This window comes from Lepisma saccharinum, unplaced genomic scaffold (assembly GCF_977018435.1).
Source record: "Lepisma saccharinum unplaced genomic scaffold, izLepSacc3.1 HAP1_SCAFFOLD_1192, whole genome shotgun sequence".
Taxonomy (NCBI): domain Eukaryota; kingdom Metazoa; phylum Arthropoda; class Insecta; order Zygentoma; family Lepismatidae; genus Lepisma; species Lepisma saccharinum.
Window position 1 is genome coordinate 3,261 of NW_028143829.1, and position 24,912 is coordinate 28,172.

Consider the following 24,912-nt stretch of genomic DNA (forward strand, 5'->3'; position numbering starts at 1 on the left):
CTCTACCTGGAGGCGAAACGCCACGGAATTTCTATTCAAATTGCCTATGCACGTCTCGACACGAGTCTGTTTCCACGTGTCATACATAAAAATTCTTTGTTCTAACGTGAACTTTGCGGCTGGGATTTCAATCGCCTCACTAACACACAACACACACACATACTGCAATTACACAAAGAAGTAGCACGGCAAGTAACCAAAAACCACACTCTTTCACACAGTACGAAATTAACACGGTCTTGGTACAAGGTCTGTTCCTCACTGCATTCGTAGCTCTGTCCAGGGCACCTGTAGTCGCTAAGGAAAGAACAACTCAAGCTCGGAGCTTTCAGATTGCAAACAATGCTCACGAAAACCATTGACTTTAACGGTTTAGTCTGCAACGTAATCTTGACACAGTGTTGCACATTCGAAACCTCCTCCAAACGATTCCGAGCGAAGCAAAACGCTTTCGAGGGTAAACTTAAGCGGGACGTTAATGGTCGAAAATGTCGACATCTCCGCTAGCGCCGCCGGCCACAAGTCTCCCGCTCTCTCGGTCTCGCAAAGAATTGGACGTACGGTACATGGGAACATTGCTTTCAACATATTTATGGGAAAATAGTTTTTTTGGTTTACCATCTTGAGACATGTAGTATAGAGAACTGCAAGGAACCAATTTCGCTCGCTCGTACCCGTTCGAGTGTCCCGAGCGTTTCCGATGGAATATCATTTTAATCAAGGTTATTAGAATTATATAATGTGATTTTAATGTGACAATAATCGTAGACACATATATGTAAAATATCCGTCCTGGCAGTTTCAGTCCACAATCATCTGTTTCATTTTCATGTATCACTGTATTGGTAAGTTTTTACATGGAAACTTAAGTTTCAATTTCCCTGCGTCTTTCACCTCACGATCCATATTTGAGGGTCTACTACGACAGAGAACTTACGGTTATACGTTATTTACTTGAGCGACGAAGCTCTCGATTCCGTACGCTATCTAGCGTCGTTTGTGAAAACTACTTGGCACTCGAGCGAAATGCTCTTCCTGTAGCACTCTAATGCTCGAACATTAAACCAAACGAATAGTCCAAAGTATCAAGCACCTGTAGAAATTTTAGCTCAAATGTTTTAAATTTAAAGCAGTTATCGTTGTTACAATATTTGGGACTGGCCTCCACTTTCCTCTTAAAGTACACAGGATATTTTTAAAGTTTTATTTCAGAATATTACCCCACTATATGTTCTAAGATCACCATGAGTTTAAATTATTACGCTTTGAAAACGTATTCTTGACAGCATTGTGGAGAAAATCCTGCACTACAGTGGAGTACGCATAACATGTCGAAAACAGGATTTCTGTCCACTATTTGAAACTTTGAGACATACAGTAAGAACAATACAAATAATTCAAAGGTAATGACACTGTAGCAGAGTGATTCAGTGGCGTACGCAAGGGGGGGTTACCGGGTTTTAACCCCCCCCCCTTGAGCTTTTGAAATATTATGGAAAATGCTGTAGAAAAAATTAAGAAATGGCTAATTTATCACAGTCAAAGATCTGCGACAGTAATAATAATAATAATAATAATAATAATTTGAATTATTATTCCCATTCAGAATGAAGAAAAACAAACATTCCAAACACAATCTAAGTGGCCGCAAAGTTCAATTTTGCAATTTTTTTTGCAAAAAGTCGCGCAGTGACTCTCGCGAGAATTGTGAAAATTCCTTGCTTCGTCCTTATTGCAAACGTTCTTCCCGGTACTGATTTCACATCACCTTGGGAACTCTCAAGTGATGCTGAGTCTATATCCACATCATTAAACAATGTTGAAGAAGTGCTTTGTGAATCACCTAGAAGTGATAAATGTGTTGGAATGTCTATAAACTTACTTTTCAACGTAAACATAGACTCAGTGGAATTTAGCAACATGTATTCTCGCACTTCATCATCATCCTGGGTGAGTTCCATAGGTAAAGGTAATGTAAATTCCCCCGTGCATATAGCAGCGTGCCATGAAGGCACACGTAGTGGTGTGGTGGGCCCCAAAGATTCTCGAACTATTTTGCAGGTGATGTAATCAGCACCATGCTCCGGCAGCCTTCATCCCCCAGGGTTGCTCTCAGGTACCTATTGCTATGAGGCTGGGTGCGGAGACAAGGCTGGATAAATTCCAACCAATTCCGGGAATCGAACCCGGATCTCCCACGAAGTTGTCAGACTAGACCAGCGCGGCTCCTTGAATGAGTTTCATATTTCGATTATTTCAATAAATTTAATATATTTGCTTGTTTTTATGGATTTTCTCTTTTGTTTTAGAGAATTTTTTTGTAACAAAGAAACAAAAGAAATGTAATTTTGTTCTATTTCTTTCATAAATAGCAGCTGCATTAGTAGTAATTATTAGTAGTAATTAAATTAATTAATTATAAGAATTATTAATTAATTTATTATTATTATTATTATTATTAATTAATTAAAGTATAATAAAACAATGGTACTGTGAATTTGTAGAAAGTTTTCGAAATAACACCCCCCTTGATGAAATCCTGCGTACGCTACTGGAGTGATTAGATTCTAAAATCTGAGAGACTCTCATCTTTGGTAAACAAGGTTTCTATTAATATTGGAAAGGTATTCCACAGTTTATCTGTGCAACTGATGCAATGTGCAAGGGCAAACACTAACATTGCACCACCATATTTATGACACCGCTACTTCATTATTTCTTATCATTTTTAAAGAGCTTCTTTACACTTTGTTTTGACCTTAACTCCCGATAACTCCATTGATAAGTGCTGGTTACTGGTGTTACAGTTTATTTACATTGTTAAAAAACGAAATTGATGATTAGTCTTTGAACGAATTAACGGTACATTTCCCGTGAAGATAAATACAAGATATCAAACAATTTCACACAGTTCTTTAGAAATTTAAGTTTTGAAACAATCGAGACATACTTTTTTGCGCAAATTTCTCATAAAGTTTTCCTGAATGGATTTCAACATTTCAACCATTTGTTATTATCTCAGATTTCCTAACATTATCGTAGCACAATCATTGTAAACTAATATCTGCTCACGTCAAGTTTCTCACCAAATAATGGGCAAAATCTCGAAAATTGTTGACGTTAATTAAAATTACATTCGACATTTTGAAAGATCATGTGAATTTACCTACTTTATCCGCAGTATGTCTATCTTTTAACAAGCAAGCTATAAAATAAAGATGTGTAATAATTGGACACTGTTGCATGTTTTGTTAAACTTGTAACAATATGTAAAACATACAACCTACAATAAAATAAACTCAATTTTTTTAAAACTTTTTCATTGATTTCTTCTAAAGGTCGATTCACACGGAACTAGATCTCCTACTGGAATGCCCTTCTTGGCGCTGGATATGCTACTAGGCTAGAAATTATGGCTGCCTGACTGGTTTTGGTGACTAGAAAATGTTCTAATTGTAACTTGCTTCTTTGCTGGACGCTGTGGTAGCAACCATCAAAGCGAAAGTATGGTCATGTGAAGATAATCTGTGAGTTTGGCAAGGAAAAGCAGTTTTTGTCTGTGTTTTTTTAATGTTTGTGCGATTATTATTTGTCTTCGATACTCGATAAAAAGACTAGTAGCAGTAGCAGAAATGAGGTACACTCGTGTTTATTACTATTTAGAACTTTATCCATAGAAATTAGATTTGTACATGACGGATATGATTAGCGGATAATGATAATATATTAATAGTGAATTAAATGCTTAACCTATTTAGTTGACCGATATGTTTTTTATGAATTAATCCTAGGAATCTCATGTACGAATACATGCCCGAGTTCGTTAAAACTCATGTTGAGTACATATTGATTATCATTTCTTCTTTCGACTCAATTTGTAACCCATGCTTTAATTTTTCTTGCAAATATAAAGAAAATAGAAGCAGCTATTCTTCTAACACGTTCTTTCTCAAGTTGCTCGTCCATCTTTTCTGTTTGCCTGGTCTGCGCAATGCCTTGTGAGAACAAAGCGTTTGCCAAGTTGCGGTAACGAGCATCGTGTGATTCAAGTCCAAGCATGAAACCTAGCCTCGTGCGATTCAGGCTTTGAATAAGTTTCTAAACCTTACCACTTGTAGGGTAATGTTTGAAAATGTTTCATTCTTGTGTGTCCTCGCCATAACATAGCCTATTACTCGCGTCAAACACAAACATTAAAATTGCATATCAGTTATTAAACCAGCGCCCTAATCAACACGGAAAAACGAACATGTAAGCCATTCTGCACTGGGCTGGTTCATCGTGCTGTGGCGTAACCTGTCCAGCACAAAGTACACAAACCGTTACATAACACACTTCCTCTTATCTTGCAGCTGTTATCTCTTCTATAAAACGGGGCTGTGTAGGAAAGGAAAGGCAACTCTGTTGAGGGTTGTGCAGTCTGTGACCTTGAAAAGAACGACCAGTGCCATGGCTAAGCCACGCGTGTTGGTGTCTCATTGCGAAGTTCCAGAGGCAGCTTTGGACATACTGAAACCAAAGTAAGTACACAAGCACATCCAGTTTACAACATTTACAGTAACACTTACTTTCTAAAATTGCAAATCCATTATTCGCGTCGGTTAGGTTCTGAAACTGTTCTACCTAACCCGAGTCATATATATTTATGATTGACTTATTTGGTTTATTTTACTTTGAGTTTCTGCCACTTTTGGCTAATTGCGAAGGTGATGATGAATGGTGATAAGATGTAATTGATGAGAGCAGGGGTGCCCACAAGGGGGATACATGACGTGCCTGCGTCATGGGAATTTTTTGGGGGGGGACAAAATTTTATAGTTTAGCGACTAATTCTATAAGTATATATATCTTCACACAAAAGGGGGGGGGGGAGTTCGTTTCGTTTGATTGACTTGTTAATGATTTATAGTTACGGTTATTATGTACAGTTTTTCTACCTACCTGTGGGTGATCGCGGCGATGGGTTTGAAATTAAACACCACCTCTTACGTATGCCTTAAAAATCGGTTTTAAAGGACAAGGTTAGTCAAGCAGACAAACTGTTAAGAATTACGTAGGTTCAGTGCACTAACAATGGCAGAGAGCCTGAGCAGTTTTGTACGTTTTTTGTTAGCAAACATGAAAATGAGCCGTGCTTTTTCTTTAGTATTTTAATTTCAACTGCATTTAAGGTTACGAATGTCATGCGCCTTTCGATTGATGTCGGCCGTGGTATAGTTCCGAGTCGGATAGTAACTTCCGACATGCGGACTTCAGTTTAATGATGATTTCAGGCACGATTGTTTCACTTTTATGTGTTCCTGTAATTCGACTGACTGGATAATTCTAAAATACATACTGTCAATTTTCGTTGTCTAAAGCTTATGTATTTCGAAAATTTATTTTGGCAAGAATTTACAATACCGGACCCTTCTGTAATTTCTATGCTGCTGATTATACTAACGAAATAATTAGTCGCGATGATTTATCTGAGGTTAACATGGGGTGAGGTGTAGAAATTGTTCATTAACGTGTATATGTTGTAAAATAAGCTTTTCTATTCTCACAATGATTCTCCGTATACAAGTATGGGAACCATATTTGTTGATATGAACAATTGACGTTCGCAATTAGTTACGCTGCCTACAGCGTTGCCACACTGTTGATTTCATACTTGGAGAGCATGGATCGTGTAAGAATGGCGGAACAGAACAGTAAAAAATGTTGTTGATTACAAGTAAGTTTGGCAATAATACATCGATCGTAAAATTGCAGGATACGAAAATGGCGTCTTCTATGAAGAACGTTTGCCGTTAAAGTGCTACGAAAATAAGATTTTTTTATCGGTTCGTTATCACAATTAGCGCAAAACCATTCACGGATAGCCCCACTGACCATTCTCGGTAAGGCTAGGTTAGGTTAAGTTAGGTTAGGCAAACATAGTTAAATTGTGGGGTCGTAAAACCATGCACGGGTAGCCCCACAAACCATTGACGGATAGCCCCACGAACCATTCACGGTAAGGTTAGGTTAGGTTAGGCAAGAATAGTTAAAATATGGGGTCGTAGTAATGTCAGGAATGTATATATCGTTTTTTAAGTATTGGAAACACAAAATCTTCCGGTAAATCATGAGCAATCGTGCATGTCTGTTCCGATCACGGACCACTCAATTTCGCTTATTTTGCAATTTCTACACGTGACCCCCGTGACTTCAAATTCGTTATTATAGTAGGCCTCAATTAGTGAGTATGCGAAACATTACAAAAATCGGGGAGGGGTCCGGTATTGTAAATTCGCACCTTTATTTTTTTAAAAAATGAAATCAAATTATCGACAATCAAACAAAAATTAATTACTGCTGGGTGTTTATCCAAACTATATTTGTGTGTGAGCGTGTGTGTGTGTGTGTCTGGGGAGGTATGATGAACAATTCTTTTTGGGGGATTTTGATGAACGACTTGGGGGGGGGGCACCCCAGGATGAGAGGACAATAGCGAAAACATTAGACAGCACAGAACACGAATCCCACATAGAATTACACTGCCTGCGACTCCAGACGATAGAGCCTCTTTGGCATGCAACATTGCAGTTTCCGAGGTGTATTACGCGGACGAGATGTTGGCTTTTGAGTGCCTTGATCGAATACCACCTCTTACACACCAAGTTATATTTCCGATATTCTGTTACAATATTAAGTTTACGATTTATCTACAGGCTACTACTATTGATTTGATTTATTGATGATTTTTGTTACTTGTCGTCGTTTATCTTCCATTTTGGCTAATCGCGACGATGAGGATGAGTGATGGCATTATGAAATTGATGAAGGGACACTCATTCGAACCCGGAACCACCTTAGCCACGGATGTCGACGATAAAATAAGTTGAATAGCAATAACCGACCATGGTGGTATTTGTAGGGAGTCTGGGAGCAGGGGCGCCGCCACTGGGGTGCGAAGGGATGCTTGCGCACCCCTTAATTTTTTTCCGCACCCCCTACTCAAAAAACTGTTTTCAGCCGCAAATACTGTTAACTCTTCACAGAGGGAAAAGTTTGGAATAACCAAAAATAGTTTCTGGCAAGCAAAGATTTGCTTAAACAGGCGACAAACAAATGATTATTCATCAGTACTAAATACTATTTTGTAATCGATCACATGTGCTTACAGTTACCAAAGAAGTTGTTCAAAATTACGAACTTTAGTAAGTGCTACTATTTTATTTTTTTTGTTTACAGTTAACAAATAGTGTAATTAACATTATGACTTGTGGAAACCATGCCACATTGAGCGTGTAGTTTTAAATATTGAAGAGAGACCACTATTATTATACACAAAATATGCAAGCCATTGTTACTAATCTGAAAGAGAAGCCACATTTACGTCTTTGTACATGCTGTGGCCAATGCGAGCAAATCCAAATTAATCAACTTGCAAGACATTGGGATATTTTCGTAAAAGCCTGCTAAAAGTTGATTTGTAGTTGATGCAGTGGCTAAAGCCCTATATGCATATTTCATTTTTCCTTTATTTTCTACATTGCACCCCCTAAACTGCATTCCACACCCCCTCAGCACCCCTAGAAGGTTAATCTTGGCGCCGCCGCTGTCTGGGAGGCAATCTCCGCTTTATTTTTCAGGCCAACGAGGCTCTGGCGTGTGGACCTAAAGTCAGTATAATCTTCTGTAGGGATGTGTGTTGTCATGTGTTTTATTCTTATACATGTTTATTTTAGTCATGGTAAGAGGCTGGGCCCCGTATAATGTGACGGGTGCAAATAGCACAATTGCTGAAGCACACAAAATTATTCCAATTAAACCAATCACCCATCTCTAGTTACAGCATCATCCTCTCTTGTTTTAAAGTTTTAGTCTTTACCTATAAAATTTATCTAATATCCCGATAGAACGAAATAAATTACGGAATTTCTACACCACAAATAACAGACTGACAGAAACTGTAATGAAAGTAAGTCGGTTAGTTCTTTCAAGTCAGGAGCCGGTTCCCGTGGCGGAGTGGATATCACATCACGCTACAACGCCTGGACTGCGCATGGATGCTTGTGAGTGTCCATTCATCAATTTCATTATATCATCACTCATCCCCATCTTCGCAAATTAGTCAAAAGTGGCACAAGAAGTGAAGTAAAATAAAGCAAATCAATCTTTCAAGTCAGGAGTAACGAAATTAAGAGTTACTTTACTTGCGTTTCTACTATATGGAAGGGACGCTTGGATTTCTTTGAATTCTCTTCCCTTAGAATTTTCATACTTAAACATAGTGGTGCTCACAGAGGGGGATTATGGCGTAGGTTGCGCCATCGAGATTTTTTGGGGGGATTTTTTTTACCTTCAAATAATATAAAGTTCAACATTTATATCTTTTTCGAAAATATATGTAAAGATTTTACACCTTAAAGGCACCATATTTAACCCATTAAATGAAGAAAAGAAAGTGTTTAAGGGTATTATCGAAGGTGGGGGGGGGGGAGATATCCAACTTTTACATATTAGGCCTTAATTGACATGTGGGTTCTGGGGGAGATTCTGAATTAAATTTGGGGGGGGGGACAGTATCCAACTCTAGGTCTTAGATTATGGCGGGTATTTTAGTTACAGGGGGATTGAGCATTAAATCCAGGGGATATCCAATTCTTGTGTATTACTATTGCCTTAGACTGTTGCGGAAATTCTGGTGTGGAGACTGAGAATTATTTTTTGGAGGAGGCAATATCCACTCTTCAATATCAACAGTAAGTCTAAAATTGATTGAGTATTAAATTTAAAGGGGTAAAGATAGAAAGCTCTTGATAAAGTGTTAAATCTTAGAATGTCAATGGATTTCTGTAGTGGAGACAGAGTACCAATTAAATTTTGGAGACTGTATTTAGCGATATGGTACCCACACGTTTTCGACCCCAAATGCCAAAGGAGAAGCTGGAAAAGGCTAAGAAAGTATTGACATCCTATTAAATTAATATTCTTGAAAGCCCGCAAAGAAATGGATGTAAAAATTTTCTTTCTCGCTTCGCTCGCAATGATGTGTTGATAGGATGCGTGTTTGGATCTTTAATGAGGTGAATGTGAAGCTTTTATACTATAGCTGCATTACAAGACAAGCGATATTCTCGATTATGATGAACGATTTTAGGGGTGGTCTTGAGTGATGGGCACCCTGTTTAGGGTCGAGGGACAGATCAAGTACAGTGTTCAGTAAAACTAAGAAAAAGTTACTTTCGGTAGACACGCTGTCGTAATTAAATACTTTGTGTGGATTACGATATGGTTTGAGGGCGCGAATGATATGATTTTTTTGGAGGGGACGCATGATATGATTTTGGGGGGATGCATGACATGATTTGGGGGGACGCATGTTATGATTTGGGGGGATGCGCCATTGGCCTTGGGGGGGGGGATGGGTACCCCTGCTTAAACATGTGAGAATATTTTAATCAGAATTCTGTTTTTAATTTTAGTTCGCTTGCTGTTCTTGCATGAAACGTGCTACGCAAGTTATGCCTTATCTAGAATGAAGGAAGCTGGTAACCGACCGTACAGGATCGAAAATTTTAACTTTTTTTATTTAATTGATATATTTCAGTGTTCAAAGTAACATAAAATGTACTTCAAAATGCGGAAACTACAAATATCCGACATACTTAGTTCCGAAGTGTGACCAGAGTTCGTCCAATTCTTCGTATCGTATGGAGCAGTTTCGCAGATATTTCTCTCTCTCTCTCTCTCTCTCTCTCTCTCTCTCTCTCTCTCTCTCTCTCCCTCCCTCCCTCTATCTCTTTTTAATATCATATGAAGTGGCGGCTCGTGACTTTTCAAGGATGCTTCTTTCATTTGCAATGACTCCTCCCCACAATCGCAATGCAAATTCATTTCATACGAGCGCGCGTTCACACACATACATGATTTTTTGATTTGATTGATTTCACTTCGCATTTTGCCACTTTTGGCTAATCGCGAAGATGAGGGTTAGTGATGATATGATGAAATTGGTGGAGAGACACTTTCAAAGAATACACATGCCCAGGTCGGGATTCGAACACGGGATGTATTGCGTCGTAGCACGCTGTGCTAACAACACACACACACTTGAATTTGAATTTGAATGGACATTTCCACTTTGACATGAAAAACGTTTTAAATCCATTCATTTTACAGATAATGACACAAACATGGGATGTGCAAAATATCTCGGCGATATTTGTTTTGGTTCTCGAGAAACACGCCTTCAAACACCGCTGAAATTCACCTCCTACGTCACGGATTTGAAAACGTCCTCTCCACAGACACGAGGTCCTCTGACGTCATCACATAGAAATGCGTGCAGGCAGAGCATCTGCCTATGCTTCTGCTCGTCCCGTCAACTTACAAAGCATGAGCCGCGGAAGCGACGGCAAACTCACTTGTTACTGTGTAAAACAAGTATCTTGCAACTTCCAGTGCAAAAATCTGTGCTCCATTTCTTGGAGATGAATTATGCCCTAGCAGTATAGCAGTATTTACTATAATTCAGCCATTCGGTAGAGGGTTTTCCCATTAGGGTGACAAAGCAAACCTTGTAACAGTCAATAGCTGAACACGTGAACAGCGTTGTTCATTGCGAATACGTAGGTTGGTTCTGACTGGCAAGAACTTAATGTTATAGGAATGCCTTTTCTGGAATTACAATTATTTTCGTCATAATATTTTCTTCGCAAATTTTAAGATAATACTTTTAGAACACTGGTTTACACGCCAATTTCTGCAATATAAGAGGTGATACGGTATAAAAAGGTACGGTGTTTTTTAATTTCCTGCAGTAAATGACAGTTTTCTTCAGTTAATATATATATTGCAAATTTTTGTATTTAGCCTACTTTTACGTCGCTTTTCTGTTCACTTTGTTTAACCGCAACGATGAGAACGCATGGTTAATTTAGTATGTATCTTCTCTAACATCACATTTCTTCCCACTTTTGTCTAATCGCTACAATGAAGATGAATGACTACAAGAGTATTCGAAGTCGGGGTGCAGGAGTACACCCCCACCACACACACACACACACACTACCACCAACTGCACAATCTAAGTATCACCCAACCTGCCACGATGCGAGATGAACTTTTTCTTCTGTCCCATTTCATTTCGAAAACATTCACTTGTCCCATCTCCTTTTATGAGACGAGACGGAAAATGTCTCGTCTCGTGAGCAACACTAACATTAACAATAGAAGCATCCCCTCTGCTGTCCCCAAAGTCTCGAGCAAACATCCTTCCATGTAACAATTTCCAGTTCAATGAAATGTCACTCACAAGGGAACAGTCATGCCCAGGTCGAGAGTTAAACCTGGAACATGCGACTTCCTCAGATAAATCATGAATTTTGTGTATAATAATTACAACGCCAGTTCATTCCTGGTAATTCTGAATCTGCAGTTTGGTTTGCATATATAAGCAGGATAATATTCAGTTTTCGAGGGCTCGTACCGTCGAAACTAGGAGTCAAAAAAAAATTAAAAAAATTAAGAAAGTTTTTTTTTGTATTTATAATGATGCATACGTTGTTAATTCTATATTTTTCGAGACTTGAGACGAGAACGAGAATTGCCCTTCCAAACCGAGACGGATGTTTATAAATCGAGACGAGACTCTCAATGAGATATTTACAAATAAACACGAGACAGACATTTACAACTCTCAACGAGAACGAGACCATGTCTCGTCTCGATAGGATCCTTAGTGGTGAAGTTGTGAACCAACTAATTAATGCGTTCGGGGTAACGAAATGAGGCGGCTTTTTTCGCAGAACAAAATTCAAAATATATCGTACCATTTCAGTATGGGATATTGTTATACACATGGGCCTATATATAGTTCACGGGGGTGGGGGGGGGATGGATCAACTTTTGGTATGATTAGGGTTGCTTTATTTCGTAAGTAAAAATCCAGGACACTGCTGGCTGGAAGCTTGTTGGGGAGCAGGGGGTGCTGGACCCGACAAAGTTGTGTGTATGTAGTCACGAAGTCACGCTAGTATTGATACTTTTCTGTTCATCTTGTGTCACTGCGTTTTTAAAAACCAAATATCTTTAAGATGACTCGAGGGGGGAAAAATTACTGATTTGGCAGTCTCAATGCAGTTTCTTATCGCAGAAATTACGAAACTTTCAGGAAATTGCAGATATTGGTCTGCAGTCCCATCTGGTGTGTGGAATTACGAAATTTCCTTCCCATCCGTATCCCGTCCTATTCGTCTCTAATTTAAGAGAATGAAATAAGTACGAAGAAATTTTTATGAACAAGCGGATAGAACAGGTAACTCTGGTAATTTTATTGAACCAAAAAAAGAGGGGGGTTGGACACGTTGAATCCCCCTTAAATACGCCCATGGTTATACATATTATTTCCTTGTAATAATTATACATAAACTAAGTATAGATATGTACTGTGCAACTAATGTAATCTTCTCAGTGTATTTTCTCTTACCTGCACAAAAATATTTGATCATAATTTGCGCAACAGAAATGGAACACAAACTGAAATTGCTTTATGGAAAAGAAAGTTAAATAGGCTTTATAAATAAAGTGAAGAATGTGAAAATTCTTATTTTGCACTACATAGGTTACGGTAAATTTCGATAAATATAAGTTTAAAAAATATTTTTGAGTGTCTGGTCAGCAACCAATTTTATAAGCAATATTTTTCGCATGGCCTGAGAATACACACGCAGCTGAACCCTTTCATTTATCTTGCACGTGAGCAGCACTGATATTTCATAGAAGAATGATCATTACAAAGCATAGCTTTCCTTTCTCCTATCGCTCCTTCTTCCATTATTTAAATCGGTACAGATTTGTAAAACTGCTGCACGTGTTCGCTCACCGTGGGCTACCCATCCGGAACTGGACGCTCGAAGCAGACGACAAACGAGCCCTCTCTAAGGCGTGACGTATTAACATGGCGGCGGCGTGTTTTCAGCGCAACGCTAGCCTCGCAACTTTGGAAGTCTCGTTTCTGCCTTAAACTGGACGCAGAGAAACGCGAGAACTTGCAGGGGTCATTTTTCCAGGGTGTAGTTTTTAAAATTGTTGTAAAAAAAATTGAGTGGAAATGTCCATTTTATTTTTCTTCCGTTGACCCTTGTTTAATATTTTTAAAGCTGAAGCTTAAGGAATTGTCAAGTTTGAAGTTCAGCTCAACTTCTATGTGTGTATATGTTATTGTCTATTTTTACTGCAATAATGAAAGCAAAAAATGGTTATACTTTATTTATGATTCCTTGCACTACTAAATTCTAACTCCATCAAAAAAAAATACTTAAGTTCTAACTTGCATGAGATCAAATCTTATCAAACTTTTGTAATCTACATTTTTTTCTTTATATACGGACCTTCAATATTGAGAAGTTAATGCAGCTAATTTTTTGTCATGGCTTATAATATTGTATTCATTTTATTTAATAAAAGGAAATTTCCAATTGCAGATGTGATGTAGTGATTTGTCAGGGACTGCCATATCCTACAAGGGAAGAACTTCTGGAGAAAGTTGTTGGTGTCGATGGTGTTTTCTTGTGGGGTTACCACAAGATAGATAAGGAATTCTTTGACATAGCAGGTAAGTTAAGTAATTTAAAATATAACATGCTTATTAGTAATGCCTGGAATAATACTATGGTTTTTATTTACTAGATGCTTTTCAAAACATGTCATGGCTTCACAGTAAATAACATATTACCACAGGATATTACACAGTTCTGCATTATTATTATTTTTCATAATTGTATGATATACAATTTAAGTACATATAACTACCATAACTACAATTGTTCTTTCTAGAAGTTATAGTAAAATATTATATTGAAATGAAAACAATAAATTACATTTTTCATATAAATCACATTAATCTTAAATTTTGATTTGATACATTGTAATATTTTACAACATAAAATCATATTCAATGTGCAATACTAACTACATTTGATTTTCTCTCAATTAAAATCTGTTATTAGTGTTAAAGCCACTAAGTGGAGATAGTTTGTGGCTAGAAGGTGCCCTTTACTGCAGATCTGTAGCTGGGGGTAAGCAGTTTGTCCACCCAGAAATGTACAAATCTATGCATCCGAGTGAATACACCCAACACAATTGAAAAATCCTGAAAATATAGTCACCCAACCAACTCTACAGTCCTGAATATGGCACTACTAAATGAACATATCGCTGCTGAAAATTCTCTCTACTGTTAAAAAACTAAAATATGCTGACCAAGGCAGTAATTTATTTTATAAAAAACATAAACTAACGTAACGTTTCAACCTTCTAGCAAGGTCTTCTTCAGACTCTGTATCAAGTACAAAAGTAACCAGATACCACAAAAGACCATTATATATACACAAACATTACTCCCTCCAGACTATTTAGAAAGTTGTTTGGAACTTTCTAGCAGATGACTTTCACTTTACTTTCACCTAAAAGGCTAAACACAATTACTTCCATATAGAATGTGGTTGGGCTTTTAATCTCACACTCTTTTCCCTTCATTTTTCTTCCTTCTCCTTTCCTCTTTCTCTCTTGTCCTTTCCACTCTTTCCAACATCTTCTTCCATTCTTTGTTTAACTTCAGTCCCCCATTCCAGTTCATTGTGTCTTCTTCACCTTTCTTCTCTATTTCCTTGGCTTCCTTCCATTTTCTCACTAGCATTCTCTTCTCCCTTCCTATCTGCTTAGCCTCATCCCACTCTATGTCATGTCCTGTTTCTCTCGTGTGTTTAAATATTGCATTTCTCTCTCTCTCAAGTCGTACATCATCCCTATGTTGTTTCAACCTGTCTTTCAGCCTGTTTTTCGTTTCTCCTATGTACACACTCTGACATTCTTTACATTTCACTTCGTAGATAATCCCTTCCTCTTCCTCTTCTCTGTTTTCCCTTTTCTTGTTAGCATTCCTCGCTAATAAATAAATAAATAGCCTATGGAAACAGCTGGAAAAGAATGGCTATGGGAAGCACGATAGACTGGACATAAACAGAAGAAGTAAGAAAACGGGCAGGGGAGAATTGGAAGAGAAAGAAAAAGAGGAGAGAAGGTTTGGAATAAGGAGTATGGGGAAGACCACAGAAAAGATATGCAACGTGCTTAGGAAAGCGGGAGTTATAACTTACAGGAAGGGAGGGAGAAGCATCTTAGGAATAGCGAGGAATGCTAACAAGAAAAGGGAAAACAGAGAAGAGGAAGAGGAAGGGATTATCTACGAAGTGAAATGTAAAGAATGTCAGAGTGTGTACATAGGAGAAACGAAAAACAGGCTGAAAGACAGGTTGAAACAACACAGGGATGATGTACGACTTGAGAGAGAGAGAAATGCAATATTTAAACACACGAGAGAAACAGGACATGACATAGAGTGGGATGAGGCTAAGCAGATAGGAAGGGAGAAGAGAATGCTAGTGAGAAAATGGAAGGAAGCCAAGGAAATAGAGAAGAAAGGTGAAGAAGACACAATGAACTGGAATGGGGGACTGAAGTTAAACAAAGAATGGAAGAAGATGTTGGAAAGAGTGGAAAGGACAAGAGAGAAAGAGGAAAGGAGAAGGAAGAAAAATGAAGGGAAAAGAGTGTGAGATTAAAAGCCCAACCACATTCTATATGGAAGTAATTGTGTTTAGCCTTTTAGGTGAAAGTAAAGTGAAAGTCATCTGCTAGAAAGTTCCAAACAACTTTCTAAATAGTCTGGAGGGAGTAATGTTTGTGTATATATAATGGTCTTTTGTGGTATCTGGTTACTTTTGTACTTGATACAGAGTCTGAAGAAGACCTTGCTAGAAGGTTGAAACGTTACGTTAGTTTATGTTTTTTATAAAATAAATTACTGCCTTGGTCAGCATATTTTAGTTTTTCATAATCATGGAAACAAGGCTTAATGGTGTTATAATTGGACATTTTCCAAGGCTGATGAGGAAAATTAACAACTGGAAGGACTTGAAGAGGAAAGAAATACACAAAGACGAACAAGAGAAGTTTCTGAGAAAATGTTTGGAGAGAGGCACAGCGCCTAAAGGATTAAAAATAAGTAAGAAGGGAGTGGTTTGCAACACCAGGAGATGGAGGATATTGGTTCAGAAAATGGAAAAAGAACTGATATGGAATGAAATAAGGGCAAGAAGAAAGGAGATAAAGATAATAAAGGAGAACCTGACAAGAATTGAAAAAGCTATTGAAGATGGTCTCACCATTTTTACGAGAGAATATACATTTCATGAAATGAAAATCTGGCAGGAGCAATTTAGAGAGAAAATGAAAATAAAATTGAAGAAGAAAGGAGAGGGACTAGGATGGAAAGAAGAAAGAGGAGAAGAGGAAGAAGAAGAGGATACCAGAAGAAGAGTTGTGGTAATAGGGAATGTAGACCTAAAATAAGAAGAGGAAGCTTTTTTAAAACTAGGTAGAGGTTTCAAAGTTAAGGAAAGAAATGTAGATTATGAGGAAGTTATATATGACATTGAAGAAGCAGTGCTCCATATAAAAGAAGAACCAGAAAGAGACAAGATTAGAAGAAGAACAGCAGCCATACTGAAGAAAGAAATGGGAAAACAAGGAAAAGTAGATAATTTGAGTCAAAAAGAAAGGGAAGGGATGAAGAAAATAAAGACAAGAAATGATGTGGTGATAGAGCAGGCAGATAAAGGAGGAGCAATTGTGGTGATGGAAAGAGAATGGTACGAGAGGAAGTTTGAAGACCTAAAAGAAAATGGATATGAGGAGATTTGTGGAACAGGTGAAGAACAAACTATAAAAGAAAGAATCATAAAAGATTGTAGGAGGAGAGGATTCAAGAAATGCATAAAGGAGACAGGAAGACTACCAAGTTTGAAAGGCTTTCCAAAGATACACAAAGAGGAGATAAAGTTAAGACCAGTAATGAACTGCAGAAACAATATTTTGGAACCCTTAGAAAAGAAATTAAAGAAAGTTATTGACGTGTTAGTAACACAGCAAGAAAGCAGAGCAGTTAAGAACAGTGAACAAGTAGTAGACCTCATAAAAGGACTTAAGTTAAATGAGATGAAGACGACAATGTTTAGCTTAGACGTGAAAAGTATGTTCCCGAGCATCAAGAGGGGACACATTTTGGACATTATTAAAAAGAGAATGGGACAAGAAATTATAGGAGAATGGGATAGTGAAAGGGTAGTGAAGGCGCTGGAAACCATTTGGAATAACGGTTACAGTATAATGGGAGATAAAATAATGTTAATGAGTGAAGGACTAAATATAGGTTCCAGTCTAAGCCCAGCATTGGCTGAATTGGTTATGAATGAATGGGAAAAGAAAGTGATAGAAAAGGGAGGTGACAAAATAATTCTGTTTTGCAGATATGTGGACGACTGCTTTGGCATATGGAAGGGAACGAAGAGGCAGCTTGACATTTTTGTCAAAGAAATTCAAGATGAAGAAAGTGGGATATTATTGGAACTTGAAATAGAAGAAGAAGACAAGATAAGCTATCTAGATATATTGATGAAAAGGAAAAGAGGACAAGAAATTGAAACCGCTTGGCATCAGAAGAAGTGTGCAGCAGGGGTATTCTGCCACAAAAGAAGTGATGTAAGTGAGGTGACAAAAATAAATTTTATAAAGAATATGGAGAACAGAATCAAGAAAATATGCATGAAAGAATGTGAAAAAGAAGGCAAAATAAATAGCCTATGGAAACAGCTGGAAAAGAATGGCTATGGGAAGCAGGATAGACTGGACATAAACAGAAGAAGTAAGAAAACGGGCAGGGGAGAATTGGAAGAGAAAGAAAAAGAGGAGAGAAGGTTTGGAATAAGGAGTATGGGGAAGACCACAGAAAAGATATGCAAAGTGCTTAGGAAAGCGGGAGTTAAAACTTACAGGAAGGGAGGGAGAAGCATCTTAGGAATAGCGAGGAATGCTAACAAGAAAAGGGAAAACAGAGAAGAGGAAGAGGAAGGGATTATCTACGAAGTGAAATGTAAAGAATGTCAGAGTGTGTACATAGGAGAAACGAAAAACAGGCTGAAAGACAGGTTGAAACAACATAGGGATGATGTACGACTTGAGAGAGAGAGAAATGCAATATTTAAACACACGAAAGAAACAGGACATGACATAGAGTGGGATGAGGCTAAGCAGATAGGAAGGGAGAAGAGAATGCTAGTGAGAAAATGGAAGGAAGCCAAGGAAATAGAGAAGAAAGGTGAAGAAGACACAATGAACTGGAATGGGGGACTGAAGTTAAACAAAGAATGGAAGAAGATGTTGGAAAGAGTGGAAAGGACAAGAGAGAAAGAGGAAAGGAGAAGGAAGAAAAATGAAGGGAAAAGAGTGTGAGATTAAAAGCCCAACCACATTCTATATGGAAGTAATTGTGTTTAGCCTTTTAGGTGAAAGTAAAGTGAAAGTCATCTGCTAGAAAGTTCCAAACAACTTTCTAAATAGTCTGGAGGGAGTAATGTTTGTGTATATATAATGGTCTTTTGTGGTATCTGGTTACTTTTGTACTTGATACAGAGTCTGAAGAAGACCTTGCTAGAAGGTTGAAACGTTACGTTAGTTTATGTTTTTTATAAAATAAATTACTGCCTTGGTCAGCATATTTTAGTTTTTCTCTCTACTGTTTTCAGTATATCGTGTTTTCAAATATCTACAGTGTTCAGATTTTCAAATAGACAAAAACAAATTGTTAATCTGGAGGAATGAAAAGTTACATTACAGACACCATGTTAAACTACAGTACATACCTTATTAAATATAATACTGAAGAGATATTTTCACTTGAAGTACTTCTACTACAAATTTACCTTAGTTGTACATTAGACCTACTAAAGGTGCTCTGTAGAAAACAATGGGGTCTCAGTTATTCTGATAACACATTAGAGTACAATGGATCACATTCAATTTTGTCTACTGCAAACAGTAGAAAATTACAGTAGGGATTTTTTTCATGGTAATATATATATATATATATATATACTGTATAAAAGTGCCCCTCGCCGGCGCTGGTTTTTATTTGTTGTTGTTTAATATTTTGCTTTACTGCCTACTTATATTATTTGCAAGGACTTGGTTCATAGTATTGGCTCCCTGGGGCCAGTGTAAGAAGCAAAACCATAGTTCCCATAACAATTACAACCAGAATGTTTTCCCTGTTTTGTATTTTTTAAATTTCTGATAGATCACACTTAACAAACATAAAACTTCATTAAAAAAAAAAAATAAGGGATTCAGTTTCTATTTAGGTGCATATGTAGGCGTATAAGGTGTGACCTGAGAACACACTCAAAGTCAACCTCACCTCGGGCCTCCCCGATGGTGTAATCAAGGTGTCCCAGGTTCGATACCTGGTGGAGGCACAAGTGATTCAGATCCTACTTTAAAGTGTAGGTCCAGTCCTGATTAGCTTTACTGTACATAAAGTGGACTTAAAACACCAAATCAATCAATCAATAAATCAACCTCACCTCCACGTAGTACATATCCCGGTAACTACAGTCTTGTACCGTAATGAGGCTCTGGCACTTGGACACACAGCCAGTATAATCCTGTAGTAATGTGAAGTTGGCACAACTACATGATCAAAACAAAAAAAAAAACGAATGTGCCAGGATTTAGTGCATAATTTGTGCTAATTTGTGCATGCTATCCCAGAATTTGTGCATGCTCCTCTAAGGAATTACAAGAATTAGAAATTCTGATATCAATATCTCACCAGTCCAGCAACTACTTGATCGAAACAGATCAAAACCAGTGCCAATATTTAGTGCATGCTATTATGAAAATAAAATTAATATGTTGTCATATTTATATTTGAGATGGCTAGGCAAAGTTCATAGTTCCACATCTTTGCAATAATAATAATAATAATAATAGTTTTGGTCATATGATTACTCCAAATTTATTCATTTAATGCAATTAAATGTGTCTGAAATTACTATTTGAACTAATTTTAATAAATATGATGTTTAAAAAAGCCAATTTGTATATGAGGACAAAATTATCAAAGTGTGCAATATTTTGAATTCATATTTATAATAACAGTTATTTTTTGACTGATAATATTAAAAAACAATATCTTTTGACATATGTGTTCTTTCAAGAAGCAAGATAAGAAACATTCAGATTTATAATTACATTTATTGAAATTGTGTACATTTGCATTTATTGCAAAGGTCAACTCTAAGATTGCTCAATGTGTAAAAATAATGTCATTCTTGGTATTTTGTGAACATTGAAAAGAGGGGGTGATGGAATAAGATAAGCACCAGTGTAGTATTTTTGAATTGCCTCATGTTTGAATTTTAAGAATGGTTTAAAAGATTATCGATTGATTGATTTGCTTTATTTCACTTTGCTTTTTGTGCCACTTTTGGTTAATTTGTGAAGATGGGGATGAGGGATGATATGATGAATGGACACTCACAAACATCCATACCCAGGCTGGGATTCGAACCGAGAACCCCTGGTGTCGTAGCTTGATGTGCTAACCACGGGGGCTGGCTTTTCAAAGAATATACTTTACAAGTTAATCTTAAATAGTTTGTTTAAACTACATAGAGGCATTTTTCTCATAAATAGATATTGAGAGACTTTGATCAGTGCATAATCTTAAAAAAAGATTGAGAACTTGTGGAATAACACAAAAATGTATGAAAAACGCCATGTTTAAATTGAAGCAGGGAATTGATATCTGCCTTCATCGGCATTAACAAAAAAGCTTACAATTGATCTCAAATTAAAGTTTTGAGGAATATGACATAAAGTGATACAAATATCTTCTCCATTTTGGATGTGATTTAATCCAGATGTGAAGTTTTGCAATTTTAAGAATGGAAGCCATGTTGTAGAAAATCTGGATGAAGAAATTTATACATTGATTATACTCTCAATTAGTACTAATGCACACAAAAATATATGAAAAAGACTTATTCTTCTTCAAGAGGAAATTCTAAGACACAATTTCTTTATTTAAATTGCATTTGTATGTTATAAATGGTCTTGTTATCCAATGCATAATTTGATGTCGTTTTAACATTATTTTTTTTGGTTATATGAATATATTTTACATAGAATACTGTTTCAGTATAAAAAGTGCTATTCTTTAGTAAATGTAAGCTGGTATTTCCTTTTCAGCATATAACCATAGCTTCATACTGTGTTAACACATTTATTCAAATTCTGATTGGTCACTAATACATATCAGACAGGTATCTATGCAAAATGATATGCTGATCAGGACTTCAGATGTAACCGAGGGCATTTACCAAGTGAGACTTAAGATTAACAGAATTGGTTGACTACACAAATCATCATTATATTTTAGTCATTCCATATTCTCTTTTGTCTTCCGTCTCACGTTATACTATACCAGAATGTGTGCATGCTCCTCTAAGGAATTAGAAGCATTAGAAATTCTGAGATCAATATCTCACCAGCAATTCTAGTGCTTGTTAAGTAATCTATGCATTAGTTTTAAAAATTTAGTAAAGAAGTTTTAATAGGCATATTTGATTTTCTTATTTAGGCCCTGCCCTGCCTTCAATATTGTTTAATGGACAAAAATAGCCTATGTGCTGATGTGTTCATAACATGAAAAAGTTAATAATGTTTTACATGTATTTTTCTAGGTTCAAATTTGAAAGTTCTATCAACGATGTCTTCAGGATTTGATCACATTGACAGAGCAGAAGCAAGGAAAAGAGGAATTAAACTAAGCAATACCCCAGACACAGTTGCTACTTCTGTAGCAGAACTTGCCATAGGATTGTTACTGGGTGCAGCACGAAGAGCCGTCGAAGGACGAGAGATAATATTGAAGTATGTTCAAGCACATGTTGTGTAATTATCTGTATCTATATCTATATATCCACACACACACACACACCCACACAAATAGGGTTCGCAAAATTTGTGTTTTGTAAGAAAAACAAATAAAACAGTTTTTTTTATAAACATGTTTTAAACAGTGTTTTAATCAAGAACAAAGAAACATGTTTTAAACAAATAAAACATTTAAAACAATGCCAAGAAGACTTATTTTCTAAGAATAATGGTTGATATCGAATCTGTTAATCATCCAAGGAAGGACTGTGTTTCTATAACACCATGAAGCCTTGTTTCCATGATTATGAAAAAATATATAAATATGCTGACCAAGGCAGTAATTTATTTTATTAAAAACATAAACTAAATGTAACGTTTCAACCTTCTAGCAAGGTCTTCATCAGACTCTGTATCAAGTACAAAAGTAACAAGATACACAAAAAGGGCATTATGGGAGGTTATTTCAGTCTTTCACCGCCAGCGTGGCGGCCGTTCAGCGGACTCTTCATGCAACAGGTCCCGGCAAATTGCATTACAGGAAGTCCGTAACAGAAACCGCTTGTTTTCTAATGTTTCCACTTTTCACAATTACAGTTACAATTACAATTGAAATAAGCACGTACCTTGTCGCAAGGATGCTGGAAAAGGTGTCCTCGCAATTACAAATATTTCTGGCACATTATTTCTGACATCTAATCTTAGATTAGTCATCGCTACTTTATCCTCAGTTGTCGCGACAGCGCCGGCAGCTTATCGGAGGTTGGGTGAGTTGTCAGCCGCGAGAGGGCGCTTCATACTGCACGTGTCGGCAGTGATGCCAACCGTAGGGACATGTCCCTACGCATAGGGACTTTTCACTAAATTTCGCCCGCGTAGGAACGTAGGGACAGATTTTGCCAAATGAGGGAAAACGTAGGTACTTTTTTCAATCTTGGTAAATTACATTTTATGAATTTGTTTATCTGGATACTTTAGAGAGGAGGAGAAAAAAGAACTAACTAACAGATCTCCATCAGAATTTTGGAACATGTTATCGGTTACCAAAAACTTTCAAGGCAAGTTCCTTTTTGAAAACATTTCCACTCTCGCGAAAATAGTGCTAACATTGCCGCATTCTAACGCGGAAACGGAAAGAATATTTTCAATGTTAAGTGATACAAAAACAAAAAAGGGAAATAAAATGGGACCAAAATTGTTAAAGAATGCAGGAAATACAGCATCACCAACCAACATCTATCTCTTCACAGCAGCAGCATGTATGACTTCAAATAACATAATCAACAGTAAACGACTCAACATTATTCATTAGGGGTGTGCTGGATTCTTTACTTTAAAAAGTCGTTAATTCTCGACGTTTTCTGCCTTGTAAGTTTCTGGAACTTATCGAAAGTTGTAAGTTTTTATTCTAGAAATGCAAAAACAATCACTTAAAGTGAAAATGACTTGTAAAATTCGAGATTTCCAGTGCTTCGGGAAATTTCGAACATTTCCCGTCCCGAAAATTTTCCGACTTGGTCGGGAAATTGCAAATTTTTCAGTCCCGAATGTCGGGATTTAAAAAAATTACCGTCCCGATCCCGTCCCGACCCAAAAAATTCTGTCCCGCACAACCCTATTATTCATTAAGGCAAGAATTTACAATACCGGACCCTTCTGTAATTTCTATGCTACGTCTTATACTCACGAAATAATTATTCGTGATGATTTATCTCAAATTAACATGTTGGGGTGAGGGGGAAAAATGTTCATTAACGTGTAGAAGTTGTAAAATAAGCTTTTCAATTCTTGCAATGATTCTCCGTATACAAGTATGGTAGCCATATTTGTTGATATGAACAAATTACAATTAGTTACGCTGTCTACAGCGTTGCCACACTGTTGATTTCATACTTGGAGAGCATGGATCGTGTAAGAATGGCGGAAGAGAACAGTAAAAAAGTTGTTAATGTTGTACAGATTGTTAGGTGGAGTGTGCAGGATGATGGCTGTGGGCTAATTAATAAACTTATGGATTTCAGTATATTGCCCAAAGAACGTGCTTACATGTGACAGCGACAATCACGATGTAGAAGAACTGGTTTGATTACAGGTAAATTTGGCAACAGTACATCAATCATAAAATTGCAGGATACGAAAATAGCGTCTTCGATGATGAACGTTTCCCGTTAAAGTGCTACGAAAATAATATTTTTTATCGGTTCGTAATCACAATTACCGCAAAACCATTCAGGAATAGCCCCACTGACCATTCTCGGTAAGTTTAGGTTAAGTTAGGTTAGGCAAACATAGTTAAAATTTGGGCTCGAAAAAAATATGCACGGGTAGCCCAACAAACCATTGACGGATAGCCCCACGAACCATTCAGGTACGGTTAGGTTAGGTTAGGATAGGCAAACATAGTTGAAATTTGGGGTCGTAGTAATATCAGGAATGTATATTTCGTTTTTTAAGTATTGGAAACACAAAATCTTCCGGTAAATAATAAGCAATCGTGCCGATCGCGGACCACTCAATGTCACTTATTTTGCAATTTCTACACGTGACCCCCCAAATCTTAACTTGAAATTCGTGATTAGGAGGCCTCAATTAGTGAGTATGCAAAATATTACAAAAATCGGGGAGGGGTCATGTATTGTAAATTCGCTCCTTCATTAATTGTGGAAGCACCGAGCAGAAAGATTTGGTAAGTAAATGTGTATATTTTATCTTCTGTTTTGCATGCTAATGAGGTGGTGTTTTTTTTAGTCGCTTTACTTATCTTAAGGGCATTTGGTCAGTTGTAGGGAGATTTTGACTACGTCTTTAGGGACATTGCCGGAAAATGGTTAGCAACACTGTCGGCTACCAGACGTAGAGCTAGAGAGTCTAAGCTCATGTTCACTTCTGTCTGCATTTATCAGTACGTGTGTTGTTTATACTGTGTTATTGAGTTGGCGTGCTAGTGCTTTATTGTGTGTTAATTGTTATTCATTCATTAGTTATTCTGCTAAACAAATATAGTCTTGAACAAAGAGTTTTTATGTACGATAATTACGTGAAAACGAACTCTTGCAGAAAAGTGGTCAGGCAATTACGAGACACAGGATCTCTTGAACCTAA

The 24,912-nt window shown here is 37.1% G+C and overlaps 1 protein-coding gene across 1 annotated transcript; it reads left to right on the top strand.

The window, feature by feature from the left end:
* Positions 1-4,352: 4,352 nt before the first annotated feature.
* Positions 4,353-21,807, top strand: LOC145983537 (glycerate dehydrogenase-like; the record flags this gene model as incomplete). The annotated part of the gene is made up of 3 exons (XM_083116613.1): positions 4,353-4,520; positions 13,458-13,588; positions 21,618-21,807. Coding segments are annotated over 3 exons (489 nt in total), but the record flags the coding sequence as incomplete, so codon positions are not given.
* Between the last annotated feature and the right edge of the window lie 3,105 nt (positions 21,808-24,912).